Source organism: Lepidochelys olivacea (genome assembly GCF_965140295.1).
Source record: "Lepidochelys olivacea isolate rLepOli2 genome assembly, chromosome: 14".
NCBI lineage: Eukaryota > Metazoa > Chordata > Testudines > Cheloniidae > Lepidochelys > Lepidochelys olivacea.
This window is the reverse complement of record NC_140424.1, coordinates 14,061,133-14,078,919: the sequence shown is the minus strand read 5'-3', so window position 1 is coordinate 14,078,919 and position 17,787 is coordinate 14,061,133. Positions and strand designations below refer to the sequence as shown.

General features: G+C 49.7%; 1 protein-coding gene across 2 annotated transcripts in view; it reads right to left on the bottom strand.

The window, feature by feature from the left end:
- Positions 1 to 16,968, bottom strand: part of NHERF1 (NHERF family PDZ scaffold protein 1) — a 33,007-nt gene extending 16,039 nt beyond the window's left edge. For both annotated transcript variants that reach the window (XM_084647114.1, XM_084647115.1), the window contains exon 1: positions 16,279 to 16,968. In XM_084647114.1, coding sequence (XP_084503240.1) covers positions 16,279 to 16,740 — 462 coding nt within the window. In that variant the 5' untranslated portion in view covers positions 16,741 to 16,968. The remainder of the gene's footprint in view (positions 1 to 16,278) is intronic.
- Between the last annotated feature and the right edge of the window lie 819 nt (positions 16,969 to 17,787).

The following is a 17,787-nucleotide window of genomic DNA, read 5'->3' as shown; positions in this document are numbered from 1 at the left end:
ACCAATCATCACAATCATTGCTAAATGTACGTATGGATAGTATTTATGAAGCAATGTGTCTATACTGGAAACTAAAGCATTGAACTGAAGGCAGGTCACCAGGAGGGGACGGGCCTGGGACAGGTTCTGGTAGGCAGGGGGTAGTAGATGCTTATCTCTCATTCTGGCCATTGTCTCTCTCACAATGGAAGTCTATTAACACACGTTGTCACCACCAGCTAATCAAGATTACAAAAATCAACAAGAGATGGCAGAATCTACAGAAAGGAACACAGCAGGAGGGTGTCCAGCTTATGAATAAAGCTCAAAGGACTGTTTTGATACATCTGGGGTTGCAGGGAGAGACACCACATCCTGCACTGAGGAGACAAGTTGGCAGTGTGGCTGGCCTCAGGAAAAAGGGATCACAGCCTGTCTGGCTGAAAAAAACACTGGAAGGACTCTGGAGTGAGCCTTGCTCTATAAAATGTGAAGGTATCTATTTAAATAAGTCTAGGTTCTAGAATGGGTGTTATGATTTTATTTTACAGGGAGGTGGTGGAATCTCCATCATTGGAGGTTTAAGAGCAGGTTAGATAAACACCTGTCACGGATGGTCTAGATCAGCAGTTCTCACAGCCCAAGTGAGGCACGAGCTGTGTGCTTGCCCTTTAAATAAATAAATAGCTCTGTCAGCTCTGGGTGGCTGGGGCTTGTGCAAAAGGCAGGGATAACGTGGACAGCCAGAGGCCTGTTGCCCTGGGGCTGACAGCTGGAGCCCCACCATGCAGGCTTGGGCTCTCCTTCCCCCACCCCCTCAACCACGCACCACGAGGCAGCCTGGGCTTGGGCTCTTCTTCTGGAGGTAGTGGGGCTCCAGCTGTCAGCCCCAGGGTGGCAGCAGCAGACAGAAGTAAGGGTGGTAATGGGGCACTAAGTCTGATACAGACAAATATCACTTTTCACACTGCCACCCTTACTTTTGTGCTGCTGCTGTGGGGGGTAGGGGTGTGTGCGCATTGGGGTGTAAATGACTACAGGCATGGAGGAGGAGGACCTGATCAAATAAGTTGGAGAACCACTGCTCTAGATAGTACTTAGTCCTGCTGTGAGAGCTTGTGTTGTCTGTGGCCAGCGAAGTCGGGTGCTGGCCTACGACTGATAGACACATGGCTTCCTTGCACTGAGGGCAAGTGGTAGCGAGGTGCCTCTGTCCTGGGTACCTCAGGAAGCGCCTCGCCGCTCACTCTGATGCTCTGATTTCATACCCAGTGGAACTCAGACTAGGTTTGGACCACAAGCCCATGAAACCAAAAGCAAAGAACTTTGGCTGGATTGGAAGAGTCCCTCCAGGTCAGGGGGACAGAGAGCTAAGGTGAACCCAGACTCCAGAGGTCAGGGCTAAGACCTGCCTAAGACTCTAAGTAAGATAGCCCTGCATTTAGCCATCCTGTTGATTTGAAATCCTTTCCCAGTAAGATTACTCTTTGCTCCTGGGGTTAAATGAACAATACTTTTGCTTTCAGAAGGCTGGGTGGGTCACTGTATTTATTGCCAGTCACAAGCTCCTGACTGGAAGATTTCCAGGTGCTGGGAAGCAGGGTCGATGCCTGGGGCCGGTAGCCCAGGAGAGCTGGTGCGAGTACGCCTGTAGAACCTGGGAATCAGACCGCCAGCTCACAGCACAGACGTAGCCTAAGAGTGGGAGAATCGTACGGTCCCACCCCAGTAAAAGCACAGGGCCTGGCATCTGGGGGCGGTGCCCTCAAAGACCAGAGAAGGGTCAGAGGTGCAGCTAGCCCTGGAACCGTAACAGCGACCATCTGATTTGGACAGTGATCTAGACAGCGTAAAGCAAACCCTGCCCTACACCCCAGGCTCTAGCTTAGACGCTAGGAGGCTTAGCGTCTGCAAAAGCACAGAGTCAAATGACAGCAGTACTTGGCCCAACACCCCCCTCTCCCATCAGTAGCAGGTGATAGGATCAAACACTCTGGGCTGGCACCCATGCTGGCTTGGGGCTGCAGCCCCATTTCCCAGCACACGCAGCTGCCCCCCCTCTGGATCTGGGCATGATGGTAAATCCCTGACCTACCTACCCATCATACTTCCAGCGTTCCCTCACTGTGATACCCAGCCACCAACACCAGCAATTAAGATTTGCATAAAAAAATTATTATTGCAAGCTGCAGGGCTGCATTCTGGACTCTGCCCTTTCCCTCCTTTTAGCTCAGCTGCTCTTGTTTGTTTAAATATGGATTCATGGGCTTCTGCTGTTGGGAGACTTGTGCCCCTGCTTCCAAAATGCAGCCTCTTGCTCAGAGGCTGGTATCCTGAAGTTCCAAAACCAAATAATCCTCAGGAGGAGTCTAACCCAAGGGACCTCTTGCTGCCAATGCAGCCAGCCTGGCACACACGCAAGATTGCTGGAAAGAAGCCTCTCTCCCTGCCTCTGCTGCCCCAGCTGGCACAGAGCTCAGAAGGACAGCAGGGCACCGTGCTGTGGTTTCTTCATGGTAGTGTATAGAACGGGGGCCCCCAGTCGAACAGGGGGGTGGAAAAAGTGCCATGAGCAGCGCTCAGTTTGCCTCTTACCAAGGACAAATCACAGCAGAGTCTTGAGCAAGACCAGATCTCCTGCCCCAGCCTGTTGCCAGCTGGAGAGAGACGGCTCCACTCTGTGGGCACACGCACCACCCCCACCCCCACCCCTCCGCTTTGCTGGCAGGGGCAGCAAGTTACTTCCCACCGATAACACCGAACAAAGCAGGGAGGCCAGGTTATTCCTCCGGAGCCAGGACTCAGCCAAGAGCTGGGAGGTGTAGGGAAGAGGACTTTGCACAGGCCTGGCTGGTGCGGCCGAGTCCCGTGGGCGGTTTATAAATACAGTAAGTCATTAATATATTCATTACATTTCATCCTCTGAAAGGCAGGATCCTTCTTTAACTCAGGCCTCACCACAAGCCTATCCAGCAGGGGGTCGGGGGCTAAACAGGGCCTTTGAAGGGGATGAATTTAAAGACAAGAGTTTTTCTGGGGGTGGGGGAGAAGATCTTTATGATCCGCTGAGAAATTCATTCCATCTCCTCCCCCCAGCCCCGGGCTACGGAACGTATCCCCCAGTGCCAAATTCACACCGGTCATTTCCCCGCCACAGCAGGGGCTGCATTTCTAACGGGCCTCCCTTTCAGCTTCAGAATGGAAGGCCCTGGGGCCTTTCTAAAGACAACACCCCCCAGGAAGGATACTAAACCCAGCCGTCTCCTCTGAATGCTGAGCCCACGCCCCGTTGTTCTCCCGCAGCTCCGTGGCCAAGAAACCATTTCGACTGCTCTGATTTTTTTTAGCGCCTCTCTATCTGCCATACTCAGTGCAAATCTACTCTCATGAGAACGCAGCATCTCCGCTGCAGCCTCTGAAGACAAAATGTATATCCTGCCCCCATTTCCATGGGACTCCCCCACTTCCTGTGGGGGCACTCAGCCGGGGATCCCCAGAGGTAGGCATGGAGGGATAGGTTAAGGCAAGATCCAGAGATCCTAGGTAGGGAGGGGACCCGCAAATCCAAGATACCCCATGGCAGGGCTATCATCGGACAGAGTGTACATTACCCGTTTCTCAGCCCTGGACTGAGGCTCCAAAACCACTCAGCACTCTTTTAGCCAAAGGTTTTAAACTGTCCAGCTCTCTTGGTTTAAGTGTGGGGGAGCACCGTGGATCAGATATCAACTTAAAAACTCTTCTAGACTTAGGGTAAGATCTTCATAAGCTCCAAGGTCCCACTGAAAGTCAATGGGACTTAAACTCCAAAGCTACTTCAACATGGACAGGGTGAGATTATTTGTACTCAGAGTACAAAGCTAGACAGGCCTCGTGTTGAAGGAGGTGTCGATTGCCATTTGCAACAGGCGTGGAACGGTGTTTCTGTACTTTTTGTCCTGCGTTTGTTTAGTTCTTTGCACAGTGGGGCCCTGCACCATGACTGTGGCTCATGAACTCTGTTGCAATACAAGTAATAAATAGCAACACCTAGATATGAAGGTGTCCCTCACTATGGTATCTGTAACACCTCACCTGACCAGTGCCAGCAGTCACAAACAAGCTTTTATTCTCCAGATTGCAGGACAATGGCCTGGAATGAGGCGGAACGAGAGAGAGTAATATGGAAAGCTACAAATGATGGGGTATCTTCTCTTACAGAACTTTTTCTCTGCCTATAGTCCCATGCTTCAACATTCCCAGCAAAAAGTTATCTGGGGCTTCTATTTCCTGGTTCCTGCTAACCACCATCCACACTGTAGTCATGCTCTCATCTTAGCCCTAGTGCCTTCATGGAGTGACCCCACCCACACAGCTTGTTAACCTGTGGAGCTTACTGCCATGAGTTAGTATGATTGAAAGTGGGGTTCGATTTGTTATATGGATAAAGAAGATATTCAGTTGACATGATTTTTTTTTTAAATTAACACTATAAACCCTCATGCTGCAATGCACAAGCCACCCACTCAATGACAGGGCTGGGGAGAGACTCCCCACTATGGGCAGCTCATTCCACCATCACCCATTATGAATTTTTTAGCACCTTTCTCAGAGAGGAAGGATGGGCCAGTTCAAACACTAGCTTGGGACTTGGGAGACCCAGGGTTAGGTCCCTGCTCCACCCCAGACTTCCTGTGTAACCTTGGGCAACTCGCTTAGGATCAGAGTCTCCCAACTCCCATAGTTATGAGCTAGGTGCCCAAACACCTTTAAAAATCTGCCTCTTAGGCTCTCTGTGCCTCTGTTCCCCATTTGTAAAGGGAAGATAATACTTCCTTACCTCACTGCACTGCAGGAACTCAGAAGCTACTGGAATGGGGGCCATATAAGGATCTAAAACCAGACTAGACATCCTCTGAAGCACTTGGCACAGGCTGCTGTCAAAGATGGGATGCTGGACCAGTGGTCTGACCCAGTATGGCAATGCCTAGGTTCCTAAAATAATCCTCCTTTGAGGACAGTTCTAGGTTACATTTTTTTAGCTATTACAATCAAAGACTAATTTCCTTTCCCCTTAATTCCTGGTACATGTTGACTTGCCATTAAAATGCTTGATAAAGAAGCTGTTGCCCATTTTACACAAGGAACTATTCACTGTCTAAAGGTCACCTTCAAACAGGGTCTTTGATCCACCTTGGTGACAATTAGGGTTGTTGTTTTTAAGATCACAAACAGTCTCAGCTCCCCCCAACCCTAAATTCCCTTTAACCACCAAAAGCAAAGCAAGCCTTAGCATACAAGTCCCTTTTCTTCATACCAGTCAACCAGCTAAACCAGATGCCTTGTTGTATGGCAGGGAGCGTATTACAGTTGTTCCTGTGATAGAGCAATCTCGAAGTACAGGAGGTGCAAGGTGACCATTGTCAGATTCTATGAAACATGCACCTTTGTATGGTGTTGCATTTGACAAACAATGGCAACATGCTAGAAGGGGCAGAGTTCAGTGTGACCGTTCATCCTGATTTGGGAAATTTCCTCACTTGAGTGCTATAGCTACCATCTACACGGCAGTGCAGCCTAGAGGCCTCATTGAGATTTCCCCCCTGGCCCCCGTTGTGCTAGGCACCGTAAGGGACAGTCCCTGCCCCCACACGAGCTTAGAGTCTAACAAGGCCGATTTTCTCAACCTTTGCGTTGCACTAATGCTCACTCAATTGTGTGCCTGGAGCCTACCGTACCAAAATGCATACTAGAGCCAAAGTCTCCTGGATTGACCACACCCATCTCTTCGCCCACATACTGTATCAGGAAATGCCTTGACAGAGAGAGAAAGAGGATGAGGCAATGTCTTATTGAACCAACTTCTGCTGGCGAGAGCGCTCTTCCTTGGTGTAGCTCCAAAGCTTGTCTGTCTCACCGGTAGAAGTTGGTCCAGTAAAAGACGTTACTTCTCCTACTTGGTCTCTCTAATATCCTGGGACTGAGAGCTACCACAACACTGCAGGAAAACACCTTTGACAGAAACCCTCTATGCCCACGGTGCCCCTTCAAGATCCCTTAAGGTGCAAGATGCTCTGGCTTCTTGCACTGCACACGAATCTCACTACAATGCCATGCTCTGAGCAGAACATACCATGACACAGAACAAACAAGGAGAACAAGTTCCCTCAGAAATACGGTTTGCTTTTGAACCAGAGTTGGGTTCTTCCCTCCCATCTCAGATCTCTCCTCCACGGCTGAGGTTCGGGGTTTGACACTGGTTAAGCAATAAATCCCAGCAAAAAAGAAGGGGCAGCAAGCACCCCAGCATGACTCCAGCACTCATCCTCTGGGCCCATGCCCACACCCTCATGAGTTCTAGGGCACAGGCAAGAAGAGACTCAGCCCTTGGAACGACTTTTCCATTGCCAAGACTGAAATTCCCATTGATACGATGATGCAAAGGAAGAGCTGCTGAACCTTCCCCCACCCCCTCAGAAACCCACACAGACTCTTCCTTCCTATCAGCAAGAGACACATCTGCATGCAAGGACATCTAAGTTCCCCTCCTCCTTTCTCCCTGCAGAACAGGGCATTCCTGTGAACCCAGCATCACGGAATCCAGGTGCCTGTCTAAACAGGATCTGTGACACACAATACACTCACTTTAGGTTCCCACTGTAACAGGTTAGCTTACCCTTGGAAAGCTGGATGCCTGGGGCCCAAGGAGAGACACCTGGGTGTGCATCAGGTGATTTCCTTATCAAGTGGGGCAGGAGACTGAAGGGGGCCAGGGGGAAGCTCAGGAAGCTGCAGCAAAGACTGAGGAAAGGCTCCTGCAGGGAGGACCCAGAGACCAATAGAGTTGCCCCAGCTAGGAGTAACCTGCTAAAGCAGGAAGGTCCTGAGACACCAAGGGAGTTCGAGGCTGTGCCCAGCTTAAAGATGGAGGGAAGATTTTTGGATTTTAATTTAAACATGCAGGTAATCAACTAGACCCTACAGGAGGGCTGCTGTTGTTGGTATTTATAAAAGCCTCGTTTGGAATTTATTGAGGAACCAAGAGGGGAAACTGAGGCAAAGGGCCACTTGCAGAGCTGCCCTGAGGCCCCCTGGGAGGAGGCCACTTAATTCCAGCACGCAAGTACCTCTCTCTGACAGACACTGGATGCCTCTGCCCACTAGGGCTTGTGATCACATTTAAACCATTTCCCAACACTTAAGACCAGAGAATTTGCAGCCACATGGTAAGTATCAAACTCACGTTCTAAACCCAAGCTACAGTATTCAGCATGCTTTCTGCTATCATTTTGAAGAGCCCTTTCCTGCACTGAAACTGTGCTAGCTGAAGGTCTGCTGGAGAGCTGGCCCATCACAGTTCTTGGGTCTTTGCTTGACAGCAGTTTTGTAACCCGGGTGTAATTCATGAGGGTTCGGCCTCCATTTCGGATAGGCCCTTATTAACAGTGGAGTGCAGATGGCTGCTTGAATTACCCACTTGGAGCCTGGCTCTGTACAACACAGAGATGCAAATGGCCTCTTTGCGATGCACAGTTGTACTGTGCAGATACCAACAGTCAGACTAACTTGAGATGCATTTTATGCTCCTCCACATCTGCTCTGTGACTCAGGAGAGAGTTTCTTAGCATTCTAGGTAGAGATTTTGGCTTCATGGTTTCCCCCTGCTTCTGCGTTTCAAAACCCAGCTGGGAAGTCAGCAGCGATTCAACTAGCCATCCCTCGCATTACACCCTCATGAGAAACTCATTATTCCATTACCTAGGGGAATCACGCATGGTACAAAGAGAGCCGAAGTTTAACACCAGCTCGAGAGATGAAGGTCCCAGGAACCTGGATGGCTGCTTGAGTTGGCGGTGCTACTGAAAGCTTTGCTACTGTTAAAATCTGCACTCTGACCGCTGACAAGATGGGGCGGCTACAGTCTGCAACAGGTCAGGATGCAGCCTTAGCAGCTGCCGCCTAGCTCAGAAAGCAACATGTGGTTTTCAGACACCCACATGTTGCTTCAGCACTCGGCAGGAAGCGCAAACGTTATGAGCAGAAAGTCGAGCACAGCCTCCTACTTACAGTTGCGCCTCAAGTCGTTATGCAAGTAGTTGCTCCTAAGGGTGCAGCAGAGGCCGGACCAGAGCGGATACATTCTCTCTTGACCCCATGCATAAACAGTATGGCCCAGTTTGGGCTCAGTCTAGTCATTCCACAAAGAGAACCCCTCCCCCCCCTCACCCCATGACAGTTTTATTGTTCAGCTTTGCTGAGTCAGCTCCCCTTACAACATTATCATTATGCAAATAATCTTCTGTTCCCTTGAGAACCTCGGTGACAAAAGCAGAAGTGCTGATCCTGCTTAGTAACTGGCTGAAGTCTCAGCTCTGCAAGGCCAGGGACGCTGGGACCGTTTAAGAGCTTCCGCAGCCTGTCTTCTCTAGTGCTTGAAGAAGGAGTACCACCTGTGGCACCTTAGAGACTAACAAATTTTTGCTGATACAGACTAACACGGCTACCACTCTGAAATCTGTCTAGTGCTTGAGTTTCAAAGGTGCTGACGGCCTGCAGCTTTCCTTGGCTGGGGGGGGGGGGGGGAGAACAGGGATGGGGGAGGAGGGGAGATCAGGCCTCAAGCACCAGGAACAGGACTTGAGAGTTTCTAGTTCTACAGTTTATAGTCCACTTTGGTATTTTTATTGTGTTTATCATATTGATTATGAATCATCCCACTCCCCTTGAAAACCTTGATGGGGGAGACTTTTATCAAGTTGTTACAGCAGCCGGAAATGGAGGGTCAAGTTCAAGGCTGTCTGTGCTCATTTAAAGAGCCAGTTCACATAGTTTTTAAAGGTTCCAAAAGGGGACTGGTGACATTTCTGGCCCTGTTGCATGAACAAAGTGTGTGAACCTAAGTTTATAAGCAATGTTGCACCTATGTGCCAAGTTACATCCTGGAATAAGCTAACCCTTGTGGGCTATGATCACACCAGTGTGACAAGTGGGGTTTCTCCCCTCCCCAACATAAGGCATGGGGACAAGCAAAGAACATGCTCCGCTCTTCAGGGAGTCTTGCATATCATCTTGCTTAGAGTGTCCCAGTTTGGACAATTCAGAGCAGAGGTTTGAGATAAAATTTTCTAAAGCACCTCAGTGACTTATTCCATTGACTTTCAGTGAGAATGAGGCTCCTAAGTCACTTTTGAAAATAGGACTTGCCTCCAAGTGATGGAGGAGCCTTTTTGAAAACACTATGCTTGTTCTCTTAACCAGCCTGGACTCCCTTTTGAGTTCCCATAGGCTGCGAGGTCTGAACTCTGCCTCAGGTTCAATAGTCATCAGTTTATAAGATCAGATCTAGGAGCAAGGTCCTGATCACTTGTCTTTAGAAGGCTCGTAGCACTTCTTTCAGGACTAAAAATGTACGCCCAAGTCACTGGGGCCAACTCCAATTTGAGTCTCTTCCCCTATAATTCTGATCTTATGTTCTTCACTTTCTGCCCTAAACTTTTCTTTAGCATCAGTGTATCATTCAGACTGCGGCTGCCTTTCAGTGGTCAGCAAAGAGGTCCATCAAGAGGGCTGGGTGAACCATTGATTTTTTTTTCAGTTCACTGCCAGTGCCAAGAAATAGAAGTTTGGTTCGGGTCAAACCAAATTTGGAAGATTCCAAAAAATTTCAGCCAGTCAAAAGAGTTCATCTACTATTTGCTGAACAAAATACATCCAGCTCTATCCACCACATCATCTAGCCCCTCACCTAGGCCTTTGTCCAGTCAACTGGGTGCGTCCTAAGCAATGTGGACTTCTACCATTTCTCTGTGGAATAATCCACTAGCTCTCCTCATTAATGATGTTTCCACCCTATATTCATCCTAAATGTTCCTTTTCTAAACTGAATCCCCTTACTCCTGAATATGCCCCCTTCAGATCACTCCCTCCCAGATGTTTACACCCTACCACCTGGAGAGACTTTTATATTCAGATTCCATAGACCATCTGTTGTTGCTTGTCTTACAATATAAATAGAAGCTCCTTGAGGCAGGGACCATCTTTTTGTTCTGTGTTTGTAGAGCACCTAGCATAATAGGGTCCTGACCCAGCCCTGAGGAGCACCATAGAAATGTCGATTCATAAATATGCAACGCTTAATCATCAATACGCAAAGGTTTTTCAAAGTGCTTTCAGCTCCAGCTGGAGGGGAGGAACAACCATCAGAAATGTGCAGCAAGAGTCAAGGTAACAGAGCCCGCCCCTTGTTCCATTGCTACCTTGGGGCTCCCCAGACCTTGCACTGAACAGCCCTGGTCTGTCTTGGCTCCAAGTTAACACAGGGAGGACCGTTTACTCCGTTCCAGTGAGTTGCGGCATTGCAGAGGAAGGGAGCCAGACAAAAGCACAAATGTGTTTGTGGAGGGGGCTCTCAGAGGCAGAGCCCCCCCCCCCCCGGACTATGCCAGCTGAATGCAGCAAGTTTTCCCCCATTTCCTAGAACAAAGCAAGCCAAATACCAATCAGTCAGTGCAGGACAGCTTGCCCTCCTGCCAGAACCTGCCTTGAGCTCATTAAGCAAATAAAGTCAAGTCCAGCCCAATAAAGCAAATAGGACTCTGACACATGCAAATCTGGTGAGCACCACCTGGAGACTCATTAACCCCTACAGGACCCAGAGAACTCCCCATCCCCTCCTGCTCAGAACACGAGCTGACAAGAGACTCTAAATAGCTGAGAAGTTGGACAGTTAGGGGATTCTTCTTGATCCGGCAGCTGAGCCTTGAGTTGCTTCCCCTCCACAACCAAAGGGAGACAAGCAATTCTCGAATCTCAGACAATGAGGGAGGCAAGTGCTACCCAGAAATTATAGGAAGAACTCCCTTTCTGTGTCCCACCCAACGCCACTTGTATCACATCATCTGGATGCCAGGGGACAGATTTCCAAGAGACCTCAGCTTGCATTTGGGACCTGACAGAAGGGCAGAGAATTTCAACAGTACTCAGCACCCAGCAGTTCTCACTGTTCTCAATGGGGGGGGGGGGCAGTTCTCACTGTTCTCAATGGGGGGGGGGGGCAGTTCTCACTGTTCTCAATGGGGGGGGTGTGCTGGCCTCTCTTGAAAGTCTGGTCCTAGACACAGTTTAATCTTTTCCACTGAAGCGGAGAGGGGAAGAGGAGGTCCCTGGCCTTTGAATGGAGGAGATCACTGTGGAGACTCCCCAGACACACCTGCAGCCAGTCAGTAATCAGCACTGAAAAAATGTTGCAAGACTAATAAGACTAATACCTTGCAGGTGAGATTTTAGCAGAGAGCCTCTGAGCCTCACTGCAGGGAGCTTCCTTCCACCAGCACTGAAAAAAACACTGCTGCCAGCCTCCAGGTCAGTGTTGACCCTTCACTTCCTCTCATGCAGCTCTCTGAGGAAAGAGCTCCTTAGGCACCCTGAAGGGGAATATCCACAAACAGATCTTCACTTTGCTGTCACGTGCGTAGGGTCCCAGAGGCCAGCCAGGTATTAGTCCCAGCTCAGGTAGGGTTAGAAGTTCCTGCTACCTGTTCAGAAACACTGACCTTCCGCTGCACTGGATGGGCCGTGGAGTCTGTCCCATTTTGCAAGCATGTGTACTTCCCATTTTTGGGAAGGAAGAGAAACTGCCCTAATGTTAACTCCCTGCTCTGGGCTTGCATCACAATGCCTGAGCCTCCTTTGTCAGCCACCCTGGTGACAGGAGCAGTCTCAGTTCCACAAGACACAGCTAGTGACTGGGCAGAGGAGGAGACCACCCTAGGAGCCCCATGCCCCGAGCTAGTGCCTGATAGCTCTCATCACACTGGCTGTGCATATGATCACTGATCAGGGATTCCACCTCCCCCACATAAATTCCCTGTGCCCTGCTAACATCCATCTGTCTTGTGCCATATAGATCAAGTATTTCATGGACCCCCCCTCTTCTCTCAATGCAGCTTTTTCCGTGGAGAGCTGAGCTTTCTGAACCACAGCTGGGTGTTAAGTAACTATCTCGTGGCTTGGCGTTGTCTTGACGCTTTCATAGGGTTTTCATCCACGGGCCTCAAAGAGCTATGAATAATTCAGCCATACCCAGGCCTTCACGGTATGCTGAGCCACGGGCAGGGAGATCACACGGAGCACAATTATTTGTCCCTTTCCCAAAGCAAACAGGACTCAGAGCTGCCTAAGGCCCTGGGCACCCTGCCACGATGTAAACATCTTGTCAGGACACTCAATTGATATGGTTAAAACATATTAAAGAACAGTGGTAGGGAATGCTAGATTTCTGCCCCCTACAGAAAAGAAAGGCAAACTACATCAGTTACTTCTTTCTTCATCTCCTAAGTGACATCAAGAGAAGATTCCTCTCATTTGAATGAGGTAAGATGAACAAAAACTTTTACCCCAGCCCAGTCTGAGGGGAAGTGATTCTCGCTCCCCTCAGAGGGGCTGGCAAAAGCCACTTGAAGCCCTGTAAAAATCCCATTTGTGGGATATCCAGAAGAACAGAACCTTGCTATCAACAAGTCTGAGCAAGAGCTGTCTGCTCCAAAAGGCCTGAAATTTTCCAACAGTTTGTGCAAAGTGCATGTGACACAGTAGGGCAGATGGCCAAAGGGGAACATGTGTTCTGGGTCCAGGCTAAAGTCCAATATGGGGAACAATTAGCAGAACTATCATTCCTCAGCAGTTAACAGTAAGAATGTAAGCTCAGCAAAGGCACCAAAGTCCATCCATTCCCTCCTATCACGGTCTCCAATGATCATCTCTAAGAATGCCCTGCTCCTCCTAATTACCGGATACAACAGCTGGTGTGAGAGGACATCCCTCCACAGAGTCCAAGTCTAAAGCTCCCAGAATCTTTCTCTAGGCCCTCACTGGTTGCCTTCTAGTATTAACAAAACCTCTGACAGGTGACTCCCTTGTAGGCCATACTTTGAACCTCTAAATGCTCTAGAGCTGGAGCTCTCAAAATAGCGTTAGGGCCTGACCTTTACAGGTGCTGAAAGCCTTCAACTCTCAGAAGTTGAGTGGAGCTTCTTTGAGATCACATCTGAGCAATATGGTTATATAGCGATAGTTCAACCCTTCACTTTGATGAGCCGTTTTGTCCTATTTATATCCTCAATTGTGTGATAATTAAGCCATCTCAACTCTCTTCTTCGGCCTGTGAAAGTGTCAATGGACCAGATGTCTCTCCTCACACCCTTGAACGCCAGTGAGCAATGCACCTACCGTGTCAACTATAGGATTTTATACAAGGTAAATTTATCCTGATCAGAAGGAGGGACACTGCTTCTTCCAAGGTTTATTTCTTAGATGTTTATTTCTCCATCCCCAGGGAAGTTAACCCAGCTTTATGATTTAATGAGATCCGTTGAAGAGGTCCACCACAGACTGGTGAAAACATACAGTCTTAGTGTAACCCACACACCTTCTGGGTGTGGTGTTCTGTCCCATCTAGTGGCACCGAGACCACTTAGAGAAAGAGAGACAGACAAAATGAGTCTGCTCTACAGCCTTAGCTAACAGCCAGTTGGCTTTTAGCTCATGCTTTAGAGGCTCATGCACTACGCTCCAGAGGTTCCTGGGTGGATGCCGCCTGTCTGTTGGTGTTACATTTGCAACAAGGTACATCTTTTCCATTACGTAAATATTCATTAGGTCATGAAGCTAGGCCATCCGTTAAAAGCTACTCCAAGTAGGAAAAAGGCAATTATTCTCAGTTCCAGAGTCTCTTCCCCTCCACATCTTCTCTCTACTGTGTTTCCATCTGTATTTCTACTAAGATATTGTAAAAGACAGACAGACATTTCTGAATTGATAAGTTTCCATATTTCAAGACTTGCAGTCAGCATGGATCAAAATTCCCCTCCCCTTTTATTTAGTTTTTATTGTTTCTATGACGGAAGCACCTAGAATCCTGGCTCCCATTGTTCTAAGCACTGCAAAAACAGAGACAGTCCCTGCCCCAAAGAGTTTACAGTCTAAGCATTTAGTTAGACTGAGAAGCATAAAGAAACAATGAGAAGATACTAGTCAGTATGAAAAACTGTGGTCACAGCACACCAGCAGCCTGACTATTGTTGAGGTTTTGGCGGAAGAGTTGTGTTTGGTTTTGTTTCTTTAAAAACGTGCATCACAGCAGAGAAGAACAACACAGTTCTATTAGTTTTCCACCACACTACCTCCTAACTAGCCACCAGCCTCTGGTTCTTTCTGATGAGTGCAGCAGGCAGGTACAAAGTCCACAGAGATTTAAGAACTAGATCCTCAGCTACACACGTTCCCCAAAGTTAAAGGGCCCTAGACACTTACTCTGAGACTCATCTCATCCTGACAGAGCCCTCATCTCTTCCCTCCTCACCAACTAGGAGCTATACAATATGAATGAGAGGGAGAAGCATTCAATCTTATACTGATACATGCAAGAGTGGAACTTTAGTCCCATAAGCATTGAGAAGGCAATATCCCTCCCCCATGTGGTTCAACCACGACCCCACATTCATACCTTTAAGAGTAACTATACCACCCTCACTGTAACACTTGGGAGGAAAGTGGATTCTTTTGGGATATTTGAAATAATGTTACTTCTCAACTACAGCAACAGGGCAAGATGGAGACCTAGGGGTTACTAATGAGCAGGAGATGCTTAAATGAGAAACAAGAGACACTCTTTTGTGAAAAGTAACCACAGCAGATAAAACAAGTAACACATTTAAGAGTATTAATTGTAGGGAAAGTTCCTACATTTTTCTAGTTTGTTTACTTTGTGCATTTGTACACAATGGGGTCCTGGTCCATGACTGGGGCTCATAGGTGCTTCAGAGTATTTCCACCAACAACTTTGAATAGTCAGTATTACTGTTTCCCTCATATAATCGGTTTCTTCTGTTTCTGTCACTCTTTCATATGGCTACAGGAGAGAGTATTCCTAAAACGTTTGGATGTAGGAAGGGATTTGAACCTAAAGAAACTAGAGGAAGGTATCTGGCCTGGATTCCTCTGCCTCCCTCACTTATCTCTCTTGTTTGCCCTTTATTTATACGTCTACCTCTACTTTCCAAACAGGAGATGCATTTAACAAAAAATTGCAAAACGTGATGGTAAAAAAAACTACACAAAGATAGCTTTATGGGCAGATGTAGTACTTGAGACAGTTAGTATATTTAACAGGCTAGATTTCAAGTTGATGGCATCTCTTTAAAAGGGGCACGGGGGTTAAAATTTGGGCTAAAATATAAGCTTGAGATTTAAAACAAAAACATCAAACAACACAGAATTTAATTTCATGGCAATATGAATGTTGGTATCTCACCCCCACACCCCAAAGACATTTCCCTGCAGCATTTGCAACCCAACTATTGCTGCATTTTGTGAGCACAAGAGAACCAGAAAGTGACACTGACAAGCAAGGATAAGCTAAGAAGAAATTGACCAGTTTATCAAAGCTGAAAGAAATGCAACAGTCTAGAATGGATCCTGCATTAAAATCAAACTAGACAGAAATTGTAAAAGTCTTTCACTACCATTAAGACAGGTTAGGGAACTTTTAAACATAGAAAACATTTGCCCCTTTAAGGTACCAGTGCTCTTCCCATTACAGTACAAAATGGTACTTGGGTCTCCTTCCAGCATAGGACAGCAGAGACTGTGCCTGGCAGATATGGGGATAGAGAGATGCTAGAATCCAACATGGAAATTCCTGGAGTATGTACAGATGGCACCACCTGGCCACCCAAAGTTCCCCCTCTCCTCTCTGAGCGCCCCCCCCCAAGTTCCCCCCCCCCCCCAACAGAAATCTGTACTCAGCCAGACCCTCCTGCCAGGGCTCTCCTGCACCCAGCCGAAGCGAAGGGACAGCCTCACATTTCATCATCGAAGGTGAGGATGGAGTTATCCCCGGCTACAAGAACAGTCAGCAGAGAGCCTACAGGGAACCATGGGAGCCTGAGAGAGACGATCGTAAGAATGGCCCCTACTGGCTCAGACCAACAGTCCATCTAGCCCAGTATCCGGCCGCCTAAGAATGGCCGTGCCAGGGCATTGAGCCATCCTCTGCATGGAAACTCTATGGGGTATTGGAGGGGACCACCAGAGTCAGTCACACTCACCCAGACCTTGCCCCCCCCCGCACCTTAACTGCCCCCCTTACTCCCAAACCTGTCCGAGTTCTTCCCCCTTCTGCCTAAGCCCTGGCCCCCGCGGTCTCCCCCACTCCCTTCTCCCCAGTACCTGCGGCTTACTCGCTGCTCTCTCCCCGCCCCCAGTTCGCCATTAGCCCCTCAAGGGCTCGCCCTCCCCACCCCGGGAGTGACCTAGGTTTACCCGCTCCGCAGGCTGGCTCTCCTCCTCCCTGTCTGGCCTCTCCGCCTGCTCCCTCGGCGCCTCCTCCTGCGGCTCCTCGTTACTCTTCTCCTCCGGCTTCTCCTGCCCCGCGGCGGGCAGCCCGTGGATCATCTCCTCTTGGCACTGCACGCCCAGCTTCTGCAGTTGCTCGTCCGTCTCCGGGTCCACCACCAGCAGGCGCACGGCGCCCACGGCGGCTCGGATGCGGCTCACGACCTGCTGGTGACTCTCCTTCTCCACGTTCTCGCCGTTCACCTCCACCAGCCGGTCCCCGGCCCGCAGCCCCGACGTCTCGGCCGGGGAGTCCGGCTCCACCAGCCGGATGAACTGGCCCACCTTGCCCTTCTCCCCGTGCAGGTGGAAGCCGTAGCCGTTCGGCCCCTTCTCCAGGCGGCAGAGCCGGGGCAGCAGCTGCCGCTCGCTCCCCGCCCCGTCACTCATGTTGCCGGGGGGAGGGTGCAAAAAGAGATCGGCGGCTCCGAGAGGCAGCGATCCCGGGAGCTCGAGCCCGCGGCAGCCCCGCGAGGATCCGGGCAGATGGCTCCAGGGCCGGCTCTCCGCAGCAGGTGTCTCGCCCGCGGGGAGACCGCGCGCCAGGAGGGAGACCGCTGCTGCCGCTGCCCGGGACCTAACGAGCCAGGGGCGCCAATCCCCGCCCCACTCTCTGTCTGCGCGTTCCAGAGCCTGTCACCGTCCTTTATAGCAGGGGGCGGGCCCGGGAGGGCTGCGCGGCGACGCCAGGCCAATCGGAGTAAGGCGGGGGCGGAGCTGAGGGGAGATGACGCGGCCCATGAGGCCCGGGAGTTTAATCCGAGCCGCGAGAAGGCGGGATTATGCAAATAGCAGGAAATAGCCTCCCTCCACGTCTTGGCTGGCAGCTGAGCCTCGCGCCTGCAAGGAAAGTTCTCCGGAAGCAGAAGTGTCACAAAGTAGCAAGAGTGAAGATTCTGCAGGGCTGGGAACTTCCTTCCATCGGAGACAGGGAGTCTAAGAGGAGCAGGCGTGAGGGCAAGTTGAGTAACCCTCCCTGCAGCCAAGCATCAGGGGGTAGCTGCCTGGCTCAGTCCGTATCCACAAAAACAACAAGGAGGCCTGTGGCACCTTAAAGACTAACTGATTTATTTGGGCATCGGCTTTTCGTGGGTCAAAAAACCCCACTTCTTCAGGTGCAGACTTCCCTGCAGACTCACGATGAGCAGGAGCTTCCCAGGGAGGCAGAATTCCTGTAGCGGGAAGACGTGCTGCTAAGAAGAGAGGCTGGGCTGACTCATCCTCCTTGTTCAGTGAACGCCCCAAGCGGCTCACTGACAGCTCGCAAATGACTTTCTCTGGCCAGCTTCTGCCAGCACCGGAATCTGTTCAGTACAAGTGGTTCTGGATCTGACTGTGGTGGTGACCCAGTTGCTTGGGAGTTATGGGCTTCACATACTTTAGGAACTGGTCGAATTACTCATTGCTAATAATGTTCATTGCAAGCGTAGCCCCCTT